Raw genomic sequence first — 20,522 nt, 5'->3', positions numbered from 1 at the left:
AATGCATTTGAGATCACTTTGAAGTGGTACATTGTATCTTAATCTGTTTTGTGGACATGTCTTTCTGGGATACTCTCCTTTTCTATAGAGATGTAATTCAGCTCCTACTTTTTTTGTTTTTATGTGCTGACGTTTTGTGGGATTTTACCTCAATCCTTTTCTTCTGCTCATTTTTATAGGCATTTCACGTTCCTTAACCTCTAGTATGAGTATAGTTCCATACAGCTTTTCTAACTGCACATAGATAGATACCTTTTCTCATTTTTCATCTAGAGTTCAAAAATATATTGGCTTGATTTCAAACTTCTTGTCTCTTTTTCTCTCCTCCAATGTATCCAGACCTTCTCTTCCCTACATCTCTACCGACCCTCTTCTGATCAGTTTCAATTCTTCTTCCGGGGGTTTCTTCTCATGGTAAGGCACTCTCCTGGAAAGGAAACACAGCTGATCCGTTTCAAGAATTCACAACGTCTAGACTGTTTCCGTCTGAGCTCATGCGAGACTCTTTTCACTCACCTACTTCTGAATGGGCAAAACTCTCCCAGTTTTGTAGGCAGATAGGGTTACAGGTCCCCAGAAAAGGAAAGTCGAGTCATAGCTTTCTTAACATAAGAGAAGTCATTTTAGCCCCCAGCCACTCTGTGCCAGCACTCCTTGCCCAAGCACACTTCCTAGGATACACTGAATCAAAAAATGTGAAAATCCCAGTAGTTAAGGATTTTAAAGGAATAACGGGAATGTAGAAACTAAGTCTGTACCAGGCCAGGAAATAGCCTAACCATATCAGAGACAACAAATTAATGATAATACTTCCAGGACTGTTTGAAAAATAAAGATTGACCTAATACATATCCTTGAGTCATTTTTTACAGGATTTAAACCCTTTTGAGCACTCAAACACCAGACTCACTGGAACAGCGAATTGGTGATGCTGACCTCCTCCCCACCCCATGACTTCAGTCAACTAGAACCTGTCCAATTAGGATGATTTTGTCCCAACTCTTTACTGAATTCTCCCTTGCCAAGCCCCACATGAATACACATGTACCTTAAAACTTCCCTAATTTTGTTGTTTGGGAATATCCATGGTGTTCTCCTGGCTTGTTGCAAGTAATTAACCCTTTCTTTTCCTCTTCTTTGGCTTGATTTTGTCTTGGCTCCCACCTACCAAGAGGCAAACCCAGTTTCAGGTTATAGTTTCTACCTGTTCTTCTCCAATGCACCTGCAGTCCTTTTCAGTTGGCTTTCCATAATTCTCCAATAATCAGACCCTTCAAATACCTCTGGATTCCCTCTTCTTCCCACAAAAGTCTAGTGGCTAATGGTAATTTGTTCTACCAGCTTACATTTTGGGTTTCATGGTAATACCTTGTCAGCTAGATTTGTAACAAAAGTTGTATACAGGGGCACCTGGATGGCTCAGTGGGTTAAAGCCTCTGCCTTTGGCTCAGGTCATGATCTCAGGGTCCTGGGATCGAGCCCAGCATCTGACTCTCTGCTCAGCAGGAAGCCTGCTTCTTCCTCTCTCTCTGCCTGCTTCTTCCTCTCTCTCTGCCTGCTTCTCTGCCTAGTTGTGATCTCTGTCTCTCAAATAAATAAATAAAATCTTTTTTAAAAACGTTGTATATAGGTCTCTGGTTTTGTGATATAATTGTTCTGTGTGATTTCTTTGTGAGGATTCAAAAATTCTGCAACCATTGCCATGATTTCTTAGAATCCATACCTTATTCTTGAAAGACAGCTTTGCTTGGCGCTCAGTTTTAACGTGGTAAATATTTTTCTTAATATTTTGTAGAGGGGCATCTGGGTGGTGCCAATCAGTTAGGTGTCCAACTCTTGGTTTCAGCTCAGGTTGTGGTATCATGGGATATAAGATCCAGCCCTGCATCAGGCTCAGGTCTCAGCACAGAGTTGGGTTGAGTTTCTCTCTCCCTCTTCTCCTCCTACCCCCTCTCTAAAATAAATAAATAAATCTTTAAAAAAAATATATTTTGTAGCGATCATTCCAGTAACACTATTGTTGCTAGTGGAAGCTGCTGACAGTCTAATTATGGTTCCTCTGTAGATGATCTCTATTTTCTCTGGCTGCTTTAAGGTCTTCTACCTTGTCTTTGGTATTCTTCCACATCACTACAATGTGACTAGAAGTAGACTCTTAAATTCACTTTGCCTCTTGAATTGGAGGACTGTTTCTAATCTATTCCAGAAAATTCTTACCTTCTGCCCCATTCTAGAAAATTCTTACCTTCTACCCCATTAGTATTGTCTCTAGGGATACTCCAGTGAAAAGTATTTCAGAGTTTCTCTCCAAACTCCCTCTCTCTTCCTCTCTCTCGTTCCCCCCTTCCTTCCTCCCTCCTTCCAACTCATTCTCTTCCATCTAGAACAATAAACTTTTATTTTTCGTACAATTTACTTATTTCCTCCTTAGTTGTGTCTTATCTGTTGCTTAATCCCCAGTTAAAATTCCTTTTTTTTTTAAGATTTTATTTATTTATTTGAAAGAGAGAGACACAGCAAGAGCAGAAGCAGGGGGAGTGGGAGAGGGAAAGCAGGCTTCCCCCAGAGTGGGGAGCCTGATGCGAGGCTTGATCCCAGGACTCTGGGATCATGATCTGAGCCAAAGGCAGACGCTTAATGACTGAGCCACCGAGGCATCCCCTCAGTTAAAATTCTTAATTTTAGTTATTGTATTTCCCATTTCTTTTTCTTATTCAAGTATAATTAACACACAGTGTTATGTTAGTTGCAGATGTACAATATAGTGATTTAACAGTTCCAAGATGCTCAGTGTTCATCTAGTTAAGTGCACACCTAATCCTCTTCATCCATTTCCTTTCCATTGCCATTTCTATTTGAAATTTACTGAGTCATTTTTAATAGTTATTCATTTGGAACACTTCCAGTTCTCTCTTTCACTTCTCTAAACACACACACACAAAAACCCACACTTTCTTTGCATACACTTTCTTGAGATCTCATTATCATTGTTCTTTGATGTTCTATTCTATAGACATAGTAATGTTGGCTCTTAGTCATACGTGTTTGTTTTCTCATATGTTTATTTTATTTTATTATGAGTGTAAATGTGCTTGTAATTTAACTTCGGGAGTCCTGTAGGGCCAGGAATGGGGTGATTTCTCCAGGGTACTACAAAGCATTACCAAACTGAAAACATTTTTCTAAAATTATTTTTAGGGGCACCTGCATGGTTCAGTGGGTTAAGCCTCTGCTTTCAGCTCAGGTCATGATCTCAGGGTCCTGGGATCGAGTCCTGCATCGGGCTCTCTGCTCAGTGGGAAGCCTGCTTCCCCCCCCCCTCTCTCTGCCTGCCTCTCTGCGTACTTGTGATCTCTGTCAAATAAATAAAATCTTTAAGAAATAAAAAAAAATTATTTTTAATTTACTTTTTATTTTTAAGTAAGCTCCACATTTAGTATGGAGCCCAACACAGGGCTTGAGCTCTTGAGATAAAAACCTGACCCGATAACAAGAGTTGGACGCTTAACCAACCAAGCCACCCAGACACCCAAACCTAAAAATGTCTTAAACGAATTCTTAGATTGGGGTTCTCAGATTAAGTGGGCATAAATTCAAACTGCTAGACTGTATCAGAGTAAGAGCATAATGATAAGTCATTATCAAATATCAATAATAGTCATAGTATTGAATTTTTACTCAGTACCACTGGCAACAGAATGACATGCTTGTTTCTGTGCTTTGCCAGCATGGAAATTTCTCTAACTTCATCCTTTCCACTGACAACATAGGCTTTGGGGTACATAGTTTTTTGGTTTTTTTTAAAGATTTTATTTATTTATTTGACAGACAGAGATCACAAGTAGGCAGAGAGGCAGGCAGAAAGAGAGGAGGAAGCAGGCTCCCTGCTGAGCAGAGAGCCCGATGCGGGGCTCGATCCCAGGACCCTAAGATCATGACCTGAGCTGAAGGCAGAGGCTTTAACCCACTGAGCCACCCAGGCACCCCAGGGGGGGTACATAGTTTTAAGTGGGGTCTCAAGTTTAGCTATGACACTTGGTAAGGTCCAAATCTTATCCCTCACCGGGTCTCTTAACCAGAAAAATCTGTTTCTGCTCTGAGCATATTTCTGGGACAGCTCAAACTTCTGTGTCTGCTCACCACTCGTGTTTTGACTCTATGTGTTTTCCTTTTTCTTTTTTTAATGACTTCCTTTATTTTCTTTTGAGCTTAGATATGAATTTAAAAGGCATTTTATAATAATTTATCCAGCATTAGGGTATTTCATCTAGTCTTATTTAACTGCGAGACATGGAGATACCACAGTGTCTATTCTTTTAAACTGCATTATGTATCAAGTTTATTTGTAAATTTTAAAATGAAACTTCTGATATGCATTTGGGATTTTTTTTCTCTTTGTTAGTTTTAAATAAATTTTTACTTTTTATCGAAGTAATGAATGCACGTTGTTTTAACAGTTAAATTGTGCTTAAAGTAAAAACAAGGGGCGCCTGGGTGACTCAGTCGTAACATGTTAATTAAGCATCTGCCTTTGGCTCAGGTCATGATCCCAGAGTCCTGTAATCTGGCTCCCTGCTCAGTGGGGAACCTGCTTCTCCCCTGCAACTCCCCCTGCTTGTGTTCCCTCTCTCGCGGTCTCCCTCTCTCTCTCTCTGTCAATTAAATAAATAAATAAAATATTAAATAAAATAAAAGTAAAAACAAAAAACGTGGTATCTTTTTCTCTCCCTTCTTCTACCTCAAGCTCTGCCCTCTATAGGCAACCATTTACAACTCTTCTAGCTCTTCCTTGTCATCTTTATCTCTAGATTTTTATATAATATGCTTCATTCAATATTTCTTGATTTACCAGTTTTACATATTATATATTGTGTTCTTTAAAGAAAGTTGAGAGTTTTGCCTTTACCACCTTTCTCCTCTTCCTAACATAGCTCTACCACAATATTTGGCTAAACCAGTGTTCAGTCTTCTCACCAGTATGACTAAGTGGATATTGTTCATCATTATGCTGGCAGTATATGCCATGTTTTCTTGTACAGCTTTTTGTTCTTCAAAATATTTTTCTAATATTTTTATTAACTTAGTTTCCTGTATACCTTAATCTCTCATGCCTCTTTCTTACATGAACAAAACCATTTTCAAACAAACAAAATCCATCATTTCCATCTATCCCCACCTATTTTCATCCATCTTTTTCATCTTTCATCTAGACATCCAATTCAAGAATCCTCTCTTCTTATTGGTTTTTCTAACTTGCTACCAGCTATCTTTAGGGTCATGCATTCGGTGCACTTGTACTGGGACCCCATTTCTCAGATTCTGAGCTTTCTCTTTTCTTGTTCACTTTTCTTTCTAGTGGTTTCCTGACAAAATGTGTGAAGGAGATCAATGTTTTGAGAACTTTCATGTCTGAAAATATTTTTCTCCCTCACTCATGACTAATTGTTGTAGTAGAGAATTTGGGGTTGGACATCATTTTCAAGGAGAATTTTGAAGGCGTTCTTCACTGGAATCATGGATTCCAGGGTTGTTGGGAAGTTCAGAGCCATCTGATTTCCCCATCACTGGATGGGTGTTGTCTCTTCTTCTGACACTTTGTGTTCTCTTTTTCTCCACGGTTCTCTGAAATAAACTGAACATGTGCTCTGCTGTGATTCTTTTTCATTTATTACTCATAGTTCTTGGTGGTCTCTTCAATTTAGAAGCTCAGTCATTTAGTTCTGAGTAGTGTTATAAAATATACTTATAAAATAATTTCTTCATCATTTCCCCTTTCTCTCTGAAAGATTTACTTAAGGTTGTTCTTCTTGAATTAAGCCTCTAATTTTCTAATCCTTTCTTTTATCTGTCTTTTTGACCTTTGCTCAACTGCTAGGGGGTTTTTTTTTAAAGCTTATTTTCCAATGCATCTATTGAAGTTATTTTGGAAATTATTTTGGGAGTTATTTTTTTCATTCTGAGAGCCCATTCTTGTGCTCTGCTGTTTAATTTTAATGATACTCTATTCATGCTTCAAATATGTAGTATATTTGTTACTTCTAAGGGCATTAATGATAGGTAGTTTCGTTTTTTGTTTGTTTTTTTTTTTAAGTTTTCTTCAGCTTCCTCGATTGTCTGTTTGTCAAGTGCCATTTTTTGCTTCTTTCTTCAAGTCTTTGTCTTTCATGCTGGAATGTTTTTTCAGTGTATGGTGATTTTTAAAATTCTGCTCATCTGTAAGAGTAAGGTCCTAAATATTTGGAGGCAATGTGTGTATTTCACTCCAGGGTGGATGGGTAGTAAGCATTCTCTTATGGGAAACACTCAAAGTATCTGCAGGTCTTTTCTCTAGAACTCTTTGGCTACCCCAGAGAAGGACCCAACAATCACAGATGGATACCTAATTTGTAGGGCCTAGTGTAAAATGAAAGTATCGGGTCCCTTGTCCAAAAGTCAGGAAAAGGTTCAGTTAGAGGTACTAACACATAAATTTCTTTCTTTAAAATATCTTATTACTGGGCACCTGGGTGGCTCAGTCGTTAAAGCCTCTGCCTTCAGCTCAGGACATGATCCCAAGGTTCTAGGATCGAGCCCCACACTGGGCTCCCTGCTCAGCAGGAAGCCTGCTTCTGCCTCCCCCACTCCCCCTGCTTGTAGTCCCTCTCTCACTGTCTCTCTCTCTCTCTGTGTGTCAAATAAATAAATAAATAAATTTTTTAAAAAAATATTTTATTACTTAAAACATGCAGTAGAGTGGGGTTACCTGGTTGGCTCAGACAGTAGAACATGTGACTCTTGATCTCAGGGTTAAGAGTTCAGGCCCCACACTGGGCATGTAGCCTACTTACAAAAAAAAATCCTTGTTGGGTGCCTGGGTGGCTCTGTTGGTTAAGCCACTGCCTTTGGCTCGGCTCAGGTCATGATCCTGGAATCCCAGGATCTAGTCCTGCATCAGGCTCCCAGCTCCGCAGAGAGTCTGCTTCTCCCTCTGACTTTCTCTCCTCTCACGCTCTCTCTCTCAAATAAATAAATAAAATCTTTAAAAAAAAACATGTAGTAGAGGTAGTAGTAATATATAATAATATAATCTTACAAATTGCTAAAAATAACATTTTTCATGTCATGATTTTATGCAATACAATAAATTCTAATGCTTTATTAATATGATTTCTTGATCAACAGATTTTTCTGGCTTGCTTTTCTGCAGATTCACTTATTAGGTCATGAAAATTTATATTTTTAGCAATTTCATTTTTAATCTGTATGATTGAGAGTGATGTCCATTGTTCTTGGCAAGTGCAAGATCTCAAATAGTCTCAACTGGAAAGAACAACAAGAGCAAAGACCAAAAGGAGGGAGGGGAGCAGAATAGTAAAGTGAAAGAATGCACAAATCAGGTAGGTATGACCTACCTCAAGAAGAAACTTACACATCAGGCGAAGGAGCTTTATCAAGCTTATAGTCCATTGATTTTAAACTGTAGGAAAGTGGGAAAAGGAAAGAAATATTTACTGACTACATATTATCGACAAGCATAATTGCTTTACAAATGTAACTACCATTTAATAGCTTCACAAAACACAAGTCATGTATCCGTCCTAGAAACGGAGGCTCAGCAAGAAGGAACTCTGCATTGGTCACACAGCCGGAAAGTTGCAGAACTAGGATATGAATGATGATATATTTGATCGAAGAACTCACATTCTTTCAATGACATGAATGGTTGTGTATTATTACAGGAATGGTATCTTAACTTACTGCTCTGCCTACTGACCAGGGTGGAAAGGAAAAAGACTTGAACCAAAAATCCAATCATTGAGCTAAAAAAAATGATAGTGAGAAAAAAAATAGAAAAGAGAAAAATGTTTCAAAAGGCACTGCAGAAGTAGATTCAGTTGGACCTAGTGACTTGCTAGATGTAGGCCTGTAGAAGATGATAGAAATTAAAGATTTCTTAGCAATCATGAGTGTGACTCAGGGTAATTTCACCAATAGGTAGTGAAAAAAGATAGAAAAGTTCAAAGTTTGATGACAAGGTAATTGAGTGTTGAGTTAGAAATCATCCAGCAGAAATGTCTGGTGGGCATAGTGAGGTGTAGGTCTAGAATGGGACACAGGCCAGTGTTAAAGATGTATATTTAGAAACCATTCACTTACAGTCAAAGTGACAAGAAGGGATGACAGCACCAAAGAATAATGTGTAGAAAACAAGAGTGCCAGGCACAAAACTATAAGGAATGACAAGATATAAAGCACAGATACACCAAATGGAAGAAAGAAGAAGAACAAGCAGAAATATTCCAATAGAAGTATTTTCAGAGGGCATTTGTTCAGAATTCAGTAAGCCTGGGGTGGTCAGTATCAAATGTGTCCAAGAGGGTGTAGGAGAATAAACATAAGAAACAATGACTGGACTGGATGTGAGATAATTAGCAATCTGAGGTTATTTTCAGTAAAGTAGGGGACCAAAATTCAGGAGTGAGTAGGAGGGGAAGTATGGAGGAAGTAAATGCAGAAAGTCTTTCTAGAAATAATGAAAGGGAAGAAATATAAAAATACAAGAAATCTAGAAATAGAAAGGGAACATACAGGCCATAGTCTGGTCCCTTCGTTTTACAGATAAGAAAGCTGGACCCAGAGAAATTAGCTAATACCTTTATACCTTAGACAGAAAACCAGTAAAGATGAAATGGTAATTCCGGAGGGATAAGGATCAAGGAAGAGTTTCTGTCTCCAAAGAAGAGTCCATTTAAATCCTCATTTCTCATTTAAGACCTGGCCTCCTTCCTCTGGTACCATGAGACTTGGTCTTGAAATTATTTTCAAAGAAAGACCATATTATCCACTGAAACCCGTGACTGTGATGGCTCACTTGCTAAAGAAAATGTAATGTCATTGGTTTGAGCAAGGAAAGAGAAATCTGTCTAGACGCTTTTTTATTCTTATAGGAATTCTGTAGTCTTGAAACCTGGAAGACAGGAAGGATTGCTCATACTAAATTTGAAATGCATCACTATAATAATCTTGATAATACTCCTCCCTGTCCCATTTTGGAGATAACAAATAACCCCAAGGTAACTATCCACCTACAGAAATGGACACAGTAGGGTAAAGGCATTCATTAAAAAAAAAAAAAATCACCCAATTATGAATAATTCATGATGAGCTGGCAAACACCAGTTTGCTATGGGTAGCTAGGTTCGTCGAGGAACACCCTGATAATGTGTATATAAAGACAAACTCAACTGTTCGAACCGGACATTTGCCATCAGAGCTTCACTCCAGGAACAAGCTCTGCGGGTCTGGACATCATGTCTATGCGCTTTTCTTCTGCATCCAGACGGCTTGGCTCCAGCGGGGGAGCAGGTTTTGGGGCTGGAAATGCATGTGGTGTGCCGGGCATTGGAAGTGGCTTCTCTTGCGCTTTTGGGGGCAGCTCATCTGCAGGAGGCTATGGCGGGGTGTTGGGTGGAGGAAGTGCTTCTTGCGCTGCCTTCACCGGAAATGAACACGGCCTCCTGTCGGGCAACGAGAAGGTGACCATGCAGAACCTGAACGACCGCCTGGCCTCCTACCTGGAAAATGTGCGAGCACTAGAGGAGGCCAACGCTGACCTGGAGCAGAAGATCAAGGGCTGGTACGAGAAATTCGGGCCTGGTTCTTGCCGTGGTCTTGATCATGATTACAGTAGATACTTCCCAATAATTGATGACCTTAGGAACCAGGTAAGAAGCCCAATGTTGTGAGGGTTAATAACGCTAAGAATATTTAGCCACACAAGCACACACGAATGTGTGAGCTCTCTCACACACAGCAGGGCTTTGCTCTCAGCTTCTGATTTTCCATAACTCATTATGAATATTAAAAATAATTTCCATTCAAATTGTAATCTTTGAACATAGCTCACCTATACCTGCTACGAGGTATGCATATTTATGCTTTTCGTAATATGAAACTATTAAAAACCGCCCACCATCTCTTGCTATATTACTATAACTTTTTCCATAGAAAGTGTTTCTTTATGGTAGAGGGGGGTGGTGAAGGGTGAAAGAGGCCATATTTAGTTTCCCATTTGCAAAAGAATCATCTTATTGGAGACAGAATGCCAGAAGATTCCTATAATTTCATAGGTGACCTTCTTTCAAGGAAATGTGACATTTCCTAACTCCTAACTAACTTTCCATCTATCAGATCATTTCTGCAACTACCAGCAATGCCAATGTTATCCTGCAAAATGATAATGCAAGACTAACAGCTGATGACTTCAGGCTAAAGTAAGTAGAGCTGAAGAGAAACCAAAGAAGTTCTCTCAACATTTCCGCCTTAAAGCTAAGCTATTGGGGGTCACCTCAATAGTTTAAACTTGTTTTGAACTAAATGCACATAAGAATGACCAGCTGAATGATCTGTTTTATTTGGGAAATTTAGGAATCGATACAAATGAATATTGAGATCCTATGAAAGAGAATTTTGAGTGTTCCCATTCTCTTACTTCAAAGAAATGCTTACTGCATTATGGGCAGTCTAGCTGAAGTTTTAAGTATATTTTAACAGTTTGACCTTGAATCATGGTTGGCGTTTTATGATGACCTAAGAAGTGATGGGACTAAGGTGATAACAACTGTCAAATATCTTCTAAGGTTTGAAAATGAACAGGCCCTTCACCAGAGCGTTGATGCGGATGTCAGCGGTTTGCGCAGGGTCCTGGACGAGCTGACTCTGTGCAGAACCGACCTAGAGATCCAGCTGGAAACCCTGAGCGAGGAGCTGGCTTACCTCAAGAAGAATCATGAGGAGGTAGGTCTCTGTCTTCCCCGATTCCACGATCCGCCTTGCTCCCAAAATTTAAAAATGAATTTCAGATGACCAGTACAACAATGTCGGACATCAGTATTCCAGAAGGAACTCGTCACTTTCTCTGTGTGGCTGATTGTTTGAAATGTTTCTATCCTCCCGCCTCCAAAGAAACGAAGTTTCTCACTTGTGCATCCTGTCGGTCTGGTTCCTTTGAAAATATTCAGCTCCAAACTGGTCAAATTTTTCAGGAAATGAAGGCGCTGCAGTGCGCGGCCGGCGGGAACGTGAACGTGGAGATGAACGCGGCGCCTGGGGTGGACCTCACGGTCCTGCTGAACAACATGCGGGCGGAGTACGAAGCCCTGGCCGAGCAGAACCGCAGGGACGCGGAGGCCTGGTTCAATGAGAAGGTAGAACCCCGGCAGTGCGCGCTTGTGTGGCCCTGGGCGCTGATGCAAGACCGGCAATACCCTAACCACCCCCTACCTCCCCAACCTTTCAGAGCGCCTCCCTGCAGCAGCAGATCTCCGACGACGCTGGTGCCACCACCTCTGCTCGGAATGAGCTGACCGAGATGAAACGTACTCTTCAAACCCTGGAGATCGAACTCCAGTCCCTCTTGGCAATGGTCAGTAAACAGTACCAAAAAAAGATTGATTTCAGAAGTGGGGAAGAAATGTAAAGAGCGTCTCTTCCACGTGATATTACTTATTTTCGTTTTTCTCCGTTAATTCGCGGGCTTGACATAATCCACGTTTGCATTTTGAGCAGCAGAATCCTCTTGGCCTGAAAAGTAGACCTAGGTGCTCATAATTAGGAAACATTGGAAATGAGCAAGGACAATTACTTTGAGGTACTTGAAAAACAAAATAGTTTTTACCCTGAATCTTCTCTCCCAAGTCCAAAGATAAAAAAAAAAAAAAAACCAACTCTCGGTGGAGTGCAAAAATTCGTTGGCATCCCTCCTATCTTCATCTGGCATTCCTTTGGGCCACTTAATTAAGAACACAAGTTCCTTTTTAAGTGGCATAAACAAGAAGCAAAGTAGAGGCATTCATGTCGCCTATAAAGCTAAACGCCCTTGATAATAATAGTAACATTTTCATTAAGGGTTTGCCCAGCACTTTCTCCCACTTGAGTCCATAATAACCCTAGGGCTTAGGCAGGGCAGACTTTGTAAGTCCTGTCATTATTTCCAAAAGAACCATCTGAGATTCAAAGAAGTTAAGCAGTTTTCCCAGAGTCCTACAGTTGAATTCAAAGGAACCTGAGCTTCTCTCCAAACTTCCTAACTCCCACGTCTATACTTTTCCCACTATGGCTAGTAAACAAACCTTCAGAGTTTATCCACAAAAGAAGGTATGAATGTATATAAAATTAGGACTTGGCATAAAAATTCTTGCAGCTGAAAGAGGAAGACACTTACATCTTCATTCCATCTAAAAGTACAGCAAGCATCCCTCTTGAGGAGAAACCCTTTATAAACACTTTGGATTTACAAACGATTTTAAGCTTAGAAAGGTCTTTCTTTTCTTTGGGTCATTCTACTTCAGCAGTGTTTATCCAGTTCACCATGGGGCTGTTAATTATTAAAAGTTAATTATTAATGTTAATTATTAATTACTAATCACATGATTAGAAACAAAGTAGCAAATTGTAGGGGGACTTTTATTCCTGGGAAATGTGGCAAATTGTACCAGACTCTAGAAGCAGAGGTGGGGCAGAGAGACCTTTAGACTGTGCCCTATGAAGAAACAAGTTTATCTTTGCTAACACTCCTGGACATATGAGTGACATCCACCAACTGTGTCATTCTCAAACAGAAAAACAGCATGACACCTAATAAAGGCAACAATTAATATTGAACAAGGGGGACCCTTTGGGGTAAATATGGTAAAAATTTGTAAATAAAAAAATTGTAAGATATCTCTTTTAAATATCTCTTAAGTGCTCTGCCTTATTCTAAAACAACACTGTGATATTTTCTACTAAACTATATCTTACTGATCCATAGAAACACTCCCTGGAGTGCTCCCTGACTGAGACGGAAGGCAACTACTGTGCGCAGCTCGCCCAGATCCAGGCTCAGATCGGGGCCCTGGAGGAGCAGCTGCACCAGGTCAGAACTGAGACGGAGGGCCAGAAGCTGGAGTACGAGCAGCTCCTCGACATCAAGGTCCACCTGGAAAAGGAAATTGAGACCTACTGCCGCCTGATTGATGGAGAGGATGGGTAAATACAGCTTCTATTGAGAAAACACTTTATACTTTAAGGTTATTAAAGATTTTTTGAAATCAAGTACAATGTATGACCCACATCATGTATAACCAAACCCCTTCTAGTGTTCTTTCAGAATCCAGAGATCTCCTATCTTAAATATTTGTTTTCCAGTTTCCCTGGCAAAATAGAGTGAAATAGGGGTGCCTGGGTGGCTCAGTGGGTTAAAGTCTCTGCCTTCGGCTTGGGTCATGATCTTAGGGTCCTGGGATCGAGCCCCGCATCAGGCTCCCTGCTCAGTGGGGAACCTGTTTCTTCCTCTTCTCTCTGCCTGCCTCTCTGCCTGCTTGTGATCTCTGTCAATAAATAAATAAACCTTTAAAAAAATGGAGTGAAATAATTAATGCAAGATCTCTATATTTTTACAGCTCTTGTGTTAAATCAAAAGGCTACGGAGGACCAGGAAATCAGATAAAAGGTAAACAAAAGTTGTGTTTAGCATTGAAAATGCATTTGTGTAACTTTCAAATGATGAGTTAGTTATCTCCTCTTGGTCGATCTGATAAATTCTGACAATTCATGTGTCATTTTAGAGTCCTCTAAAACCACCATGGTGAAAACAATTGTTGAAGAAATAGATCCTCGTGGCAAAGTTCTCTCCTCCAGAGTTCACACTGTGGAAGAGAAATCCACCAAAGCCAACAACGTGAAGAATGAACAGAGGGTGCCTTCCTGAACTCCAGAAGAAGAGCCCCTAAATTGAAATACCAAACTGAAGCTAGGTTCCTGAATAAAAGCTCCCTTAGTTTTTTGCTTTTCTTCCGATGAATTAAGACAAGCTATTTGTCAAATGGTAACATTTCTTTGGCTTTCTCTATGGTGGCATGTCAATAAAAGTTCTTCCTGTTGCAAGTCATCTTTACTGGTTCTGGTCAATCTTGGCATTTTAAACATATCCATAAGGGGAGCCGAATCTGATTTTTAGCTTCTTTTGTTTAATTCAGTGGCCTTCACAAGTTAGGAGTAAGTTTAATAGGTAAACTGGTTGGAGTCTTTTTCACTTCTCTGTAAAATTTTCAGTCTTCCTCCTGCCTTCTATAAACACTGGTCAAGCACACTTGCTGAGTGCTGCGGTGAGAATAAGACAGTCTGTAAAATCTAACCCCTGAATGCAACATGCTCATAGACATGGAAATAAGAAATTTAAGAATCAAAAACATCTTAAAAATAAAAAAAAATATAAATGGTGATATTTGAAGGTAGAAGGGAAGAGAGAAAGATGGGGAACTAGATAGGGCAAGGGGGGAATTCTACAATGTTAGGCCACAAAACACATCTTAACAAACTGAAGAATACTGAAATCACAAGTATCTTTTCTGGCCTCAAAAGTATGAAACTAGAAACCAGTAAGTAACAGGAGGAAAACTGGAAAATTCAAAAATATATAGAAATTAACTAACACACTCCTGAACAATGAATGGGTCAAAGAAGAAACCAAAGGAAAAATTAAAAAAAAAAAATCTTGAGACAAATGAAAAAGAAAATACAACAAAACTTATGGGATGAAGCAAGAGCAGTACTAAGAGGGAACTACATAGTGATAATCATATATTAAGAAAGAAGAAAGCTCACAAATAATCTAAATTTACATATCAAGGAACTAGAAAGGGGGAAAATTAAGCCAAAAGTCAGCAGAAGGAAAGAATAAAGATTACAAGAGAAATAAATGAAATAAAGACTAGAAAAGAAATAGATAAGATCAACAAAACTGAGAGCTGGGTTTTTTGAAAAGATAAAATTGACAAATCTTTAGCTGGACCAACCAGAGGGAGAGAGAAGGGACTCAAATAAAAATTATATGTGAAAAAGGAGACATTAAAAGTAATGTCAGAAATAGAAAGGATTGTAAGAGAATACTGAAACATTTATATTCCAACAAATTGGATAATCTAAAAGAGATAAATTCCAAGAAACATGCAACCTGCCAGACTAAATCATGAAAAACAGAAAATCTAAACAGATCAAAGATGAGTGAGGAGATTGCATCAGTCATCAAAAACACTTTCAACAAAGCAAAGCCTAGGACCAGGTTGTTTCACTGGTGAATTCTACTACTTACAGAAGAATTAATGCCAATCCTTCTCACGCTCTTCCAAAAAATAAGAGAAGAAACACTTCCAAACTCATTTTATAAGGCCAGCATTACTCTTCTATCAAAGCCAGACAAAGATGCTACAAGACAGGTAAATTACAGGTCAATATCCCTGATGAATATGATGGAAAAATCTTCAACAAAACTGGAGCAAAACAAACTCAACAATCCCTGGGATGCAAGAATGATTCAACACATACAAATCAATAAATGTGATATACCACAGTAACAGACAGAAGGGTAAAAATCATATGGTCATCTCAATAGATACAGAAAAAGCATTTGACAAAATTCGACACCTTTTCGGGATAAATACGCCCAGCAAATTAGGTATAGAAGGGGGCACCTGGGTGGCTCATTTGGTTAAGTGGCTGCCTTCAGCTCAGGTCATGATCCCCGGGTCCGGGATCGAGCCCCACATCGGGCTCCCTAGTCAGAGGAAAGCCTGCTTCTCCCTCTCCCTCTGCCTGCTGCTCTGCCTACTTGTGCTCTCTCTCCATCTCTCTAATAAATAAATAAAATCTTTACAAGAAAAAAAAATTAGGTATAGAAGGAATGTAACTCAACATAAAAGGCCATTTATGACAATACCACAGTTAATATCATACTCAGTGGTGAAAAACTGACAGCTTTTTCTCTATGCCAGGAATAAGACAGGGATGTCCACTCACCACTTTTATTCAATACTGGAATTCCTAGCCAGAGCACTTACGCAAGAAAAAGAAATAAAAGGCACCCAAATTGGAAGAGAAGAAGTAAAATTGTCTCTGTTTGCAGATAACATGCTCTTGTATACAGAAAACCCTAAAAACTTCACTCAAAAACTGTTAGAACTAATAAATAAATTCAGCAAAGTTGCAGGATACAAGATCAACATAAAAATCAGTTACATTTTTATACACTTACAATAAGTTATCCAAAAAGAAAATTAAGAAAACAATCCCATTTATAATAGCATGAAAAAAAAATAAAATACTTAGGAATAAACTTAACTAAGGACATGACAGACTTGTACGCTGAAAATTACAAAACAGTAATGAAAGAAATTAAAGCAGATACAAATAAATCAAAAGACATCCCATGTTCATGAATCAGAGGTTTAATAATGTTTAAAAGGCCACACTACCAAAGCAAGCTACAGATTTAATGCAATCCCTGTCAAAATACCAATAACATTTTTATCATAAATAGAAAAAACAATCCTAAAATTCATATAGATACAAAAAAGGCCTTAATAGCTAAAGCAATTTTGAGAAAGCATAAATCACACTTTCTGATTTCAAAATACATTATAAAGCTACAGTAAATAAAACAGCATGGAAGACATAAAAATGTGAAGAAATTAGAACCCTCGTGCACTATTGGTAGGAACACAAACTGGCATGACCACTATGAAAAACAGTATGGCAGCTCCTAAAAAAATTGAAAATAGAATTACCATGTTCCAGCAATTCCACTTCCTGGTATATACCCAAAAGAATTGAAAGCAGGATCTTGAAAATGTATTTGTACACCCATGTTCAGAGCAGCATCATTCACAACTAAAATGTAGACACAACCCAAGTGATCATCAACAATGAATGAATACGCAAAATGTGGTGTAGGCATACAATGGTATATTATTCATCCTTTAAAAGGAAGGAAATTCTGACACATGCTACTACATGGATGAAACTTTGAAGTCACTATATTAAGTAAAAGAAGCCAGTCACAAAAAAGGTGAATGGTCTATGATTCCACTTATATAAGGTACCTGGAGTTGACCAGTTCAGAAAGAGAAGTAGTAGAATGGTGATTGCTGGGGAGAAGAGAATGGGGAGTTATTTAATGAGCGTGTTTAAGGTTTACAAGATGAAAACAGTATGGAGATGCATGTTGGTTGTACAACATTATGAACGTATTATGAATAATACCACTGAATTGTACACTTAAAAATAGATAAGGTAATAATTTTATGTTCTGTGTATTTTATCACAGTAAAAAGAATAGAGTGAAATAAGTCAAGCAGAGAGAGTCAATTATCATATGGTTTCACTTATTTGTGGAACATAACAAATAACATGGAGGATATGGGGAGATGGAGAGGAGAAGGGAGTTGAGGGAAATTGGAAGGGGAGATGAACCATGAGAGACTATGGACTCTGAAAAACAATCTGAGGATTTTGAAGGGGCGGGGGGTGGGAGGTTGGAGGAACCAGGTGGTGGGTATTAGAGAGGGCACGGATTGCATGGAGCACTGGGTGTGGTGCAAAAACAATGAATACTGTTATGCTGAAAAGAAATAAAAAATTTTAAAAAAAATAGCCAGAAATAAATCCACCTATCTACAGTCAGCTTGCCTTCGACAAAGGGACCAAGGATATGAACAAGGAGAGGACAGTCTCTTCAAGAAATGGTGCTGGGAAAACTGAATATCCACATGTAAAAAGGGCCCCAGGTGAAATTGGGCCCCCATGACACACTATACACAAAAATCAACTTAGAATGGATTAAAGACCCAAACATGATACTCAAAATAGTACAGCTCCTCAAAGAAGACATGAAAGATGAGATCAGATGTATTCAGGGTGGTATAGCCATAGACAAAGGGGAAAGCTCCTTGACATTGGTCTTGGCAGTGATTTCTTGGATGTGACACCAAAGTAAGAGCAACAAAACCAAAGTATATACAGGACTTTTAATATAACTTCCAGAGGAGAATAAATAATCATGATACCCAGCACTTTGAACTCCAATCTAACCATCATTTTAATTCTCAGAACAACCCTATGAGATAGATACTATTATCATCCCTTTTTTATACCTAAGGAAACTGAGGCAGAGAGCAGTTGAGTAACTACCCCAAGGTCACACAGCTAATAACTGGAGTTGCTGGAATGCTAACCCAGCCGGTCTGGCTCATAGTCTGTACTTGACTCCAACATAATACCATGCTATTGAGAACCTCATGATCCCACCTTCCTTCTAGCAAGAGAAGTGAGGGGAAAAACTAAGCGTATTCTGAACTCCAATCAAGCTAAGATTAAGCCATTATCAGTCAGGGACCCCGCAAGGTGGCTTTGGATATTATCTGATTTCATTCCTCAGGTCCACCGTCCCCTTCAGTGCAGAGTGGGAGTGTCAAAACCAGGGAAGCCATTTTGTGGAAAGAATTAGCACCCCAGATTCTTATTCTCAGAAAAACTCGGTATCTCGTGATAAAACAAACCTCATTCATGTCTGAGAAAAATATCATTTCAACTTGGATATCAGAAATGTAAAATGTAAATTTTAAACAACAGCAAGAAGATATTGAAAGACCTAACTGTGAGATAGGAATCCATCAAAATCCTAGAGGAGAACACAGGGAGCAACCTCTGTGACCTCAACCGCAACAACTTCTGGATAGACACATCTCCAAAGGCAAGGGAAACAAAAGCAAAAATGAACTATTGGGACTTCAACAACATATAAAGCTTTTTGCACAGCAAGGGAAACAACCAACAAAATTAAAAAGCAACCTATGGAATGGGAGAAGATATTTACAAATGACATATTGGGTAAAGGGTTAATATCCAAAATCTGTAAAGAACTCATCACACTTAACAGCCAAAGAACAAATAATCCAAACAAGAAATGGGCAGAAGGCATGGAACAGATGAGAAAGAAGATACGCAAATGGCCAAAAAGCACATGGAAAAATGCTCAACATCACTATCAGGGAAATACAAATCAAAACCACAATGAGCTACCACCTCACACCAGTCAGAATGGATAAAATTAACAAGTCAGGAAATGAAAGAAGTTGGCGAAGATGCAGAGAAAGGGAAACCCTCTTACACTGGTGGGAATGCAAGCTGGTGCAGCCACTCTGGAAAACAGTATGAAGGTTTCTCAAAAAATTAAAAATACTGCTACCTTATGACCCAGCAATTGCACTACTAGGTGTTTATCCAAAGGATACAAAAACAGTGATTCAAGGCACACGTATCACAATGTTTATAGCAGCAATGTCCACAATAGCCAAAATATGGAAAGAACCCAGATGTTCTTCGACAGACAATAAAAAAGATGTGGTATTTATATACAATGGTATATTACTCAAGCATCAAAAAGAATGAAATTTTACCATTTACAATGACAAGAATGGAACTACTAAGCAAAATAAGTTGGTCAGAGGAAGACAAATACCATAAATTTCACTTATATGTGGAATTTAAGAAACAGATGAACAAAGGGAAGGGAAAGGAAAATCAAATATGACTAAAACAGAGAGGGAGACAAACCATAAGAGATTCTTAACTCTAGGAAACAACTAAAGGTTGCTGGAGGGGAAGTGACTGAGGACATGGGGTAACTGTGTGATGGGGAGTAAAGTGGACATTTGATGTAATGACCACTGAGTATTATATGCCACTGATGAATCACTAAATTCTACCCCTGAAACTAATAATACAGTATAGGTTAACTAAACTGAATATATTTTTTCTAAAGATTTCATTTATTAATTTAACAGACAGAGATCACAAGTAGGCAGAGAGGCAGGCAGAGAGAGAAAGGAGGAAGCAGGTTCCCTGCTGAGCAGGGAGAGCCTGATGTGGGGCTGGATCCCAGGACCCTGGGATTATGACCTGAGCCGAAAGCAGAGGTTTTAACCCACTGAGCCACCCAGGCACCCCAACTAAATTGAATTTAAATTAAAATTTTTTTAAGAAGGTATTGAAGCATGTTTGAATCTAAACACAAAATTTATTGGGGGGAAATTAGCCTATTACTGTTAGAATAAGATAGTATGAGGAGTGTCTTTATCCTGAGGTGAGCAAACATTTATACCACATAACTCACAGTTTACCTCAATTATTTCTGAGGACCTAGAATATGCACGTTGTATAATGAATGTTCTAATACCTAATAGAGTTTCAAGAAAGTATAATGATGTGTGGCTAAATATGTGTTTCTTACTATGAAGAAAATAGCCACTCTCAAGGAAGAAATGTATGGATAGAGATATATGGATAGAATTAATTGTCTATCTCCCACTTCTGAAAAGAACTAACGTATACCTAAACTTCTGTGGCAAGTATTAGCGTAGAGGAAATCTATGAGTAAGAAAAGTCAAGAGATCTGCCTTGATGAGTAAACAGATGACAGTGTTTTTGGAAGGAGCTAACCACCACTCATTCCAGTCCTCCCTGGATATAAAAATGCTTTGTGATCTGTTTTGTCCCTTAGCCTCACAGCCAACTCATCCCCAAAATGTTTCTAATAATATATACTTAACCTGTTTCCCAAAAGATTACAAGTTAATTAGTATTTATAAAATATCTGGAGATAAATAGATTATGTTAATAATACTTTGCAGCCTCATAATACCTTTTATCCAAGAGACTCAAGACTT

The 20,522-nt window shown here is 38.8% G+C and overlaps 1 protein-coding gene and 1 long non-coding RNA gene across 2 annotated transcripts; one reads left to right on the top strand and one right to left on the bottom strand.

The window, feature by feature from the left end:
• Nucleotides 1–1,011: 1,011 nt before the first annotated feature.
• LOC116875831 lies at nucleotides 1,012–9,628 on the bottom strand. Its single transcript, XR_004384277.1, has 3 exons — nucleotides 9,555–9,628; nucleotides 7,392–7,456; nucleotides 1,012–1,164 (listed from the first exon to the last, which is right to left on the bottom strand). It is a non-coding gene; the product is annotated as an uncharacterized LOC116875831 (long non-coding RNA).
• Nucleotides 8,489–13,890, top strand: LOC116875824 (keratin, type I cytoskeletal 27). Its single transcript, XM_032871591.1, has 8 exons — nucleotides 8,489–9,704; nucleotides 10,171–10,253; nucleotides 10,620–10,776; nucleotides 11,025–11,186; nucleotides 11,279–11,404; nucleotides 12,791–13,008; nucleotides 13,422–13,471; nucleotides 13,587–13,890. The coding sequence occupies exons 1-8, from the start codon at nucleotides 9,291–9,293 to the stop codon at nucleotides 13,727–13,729; spliced, it is 1,353 nt and encodes a 450-aa protein (XP_032727482.1). The 5' UTR covers nucleotides 8,489–9,290; the 3' UTR covers nucleotides 13,730–13,890.
• The last annotated feature ends 6,632 nt before the right edge of the window (nucleotides 13,891–20,522 follow it).

This window comes from Lontra canadensis, unplaced genomic scaffold, assembly GCF_010015895.1.
Source record: "Lontra canadensis isolate GAN:19392208 unplaced genomic scaffold, GSC_riverotter_1.0 scaffold43, whole genome shotgun sequence".
NCBI classification, from domain to species: Eukaryota; Metazoa; Chordata; class Mammalia; order Carnivora; family Mustelidae; genus Lontra; species Lontra canadensis.
Note: the sequence above shows the minus strand (reverse complement) of the source record. Positions and strands in the feature narration are given on the sequence as shown.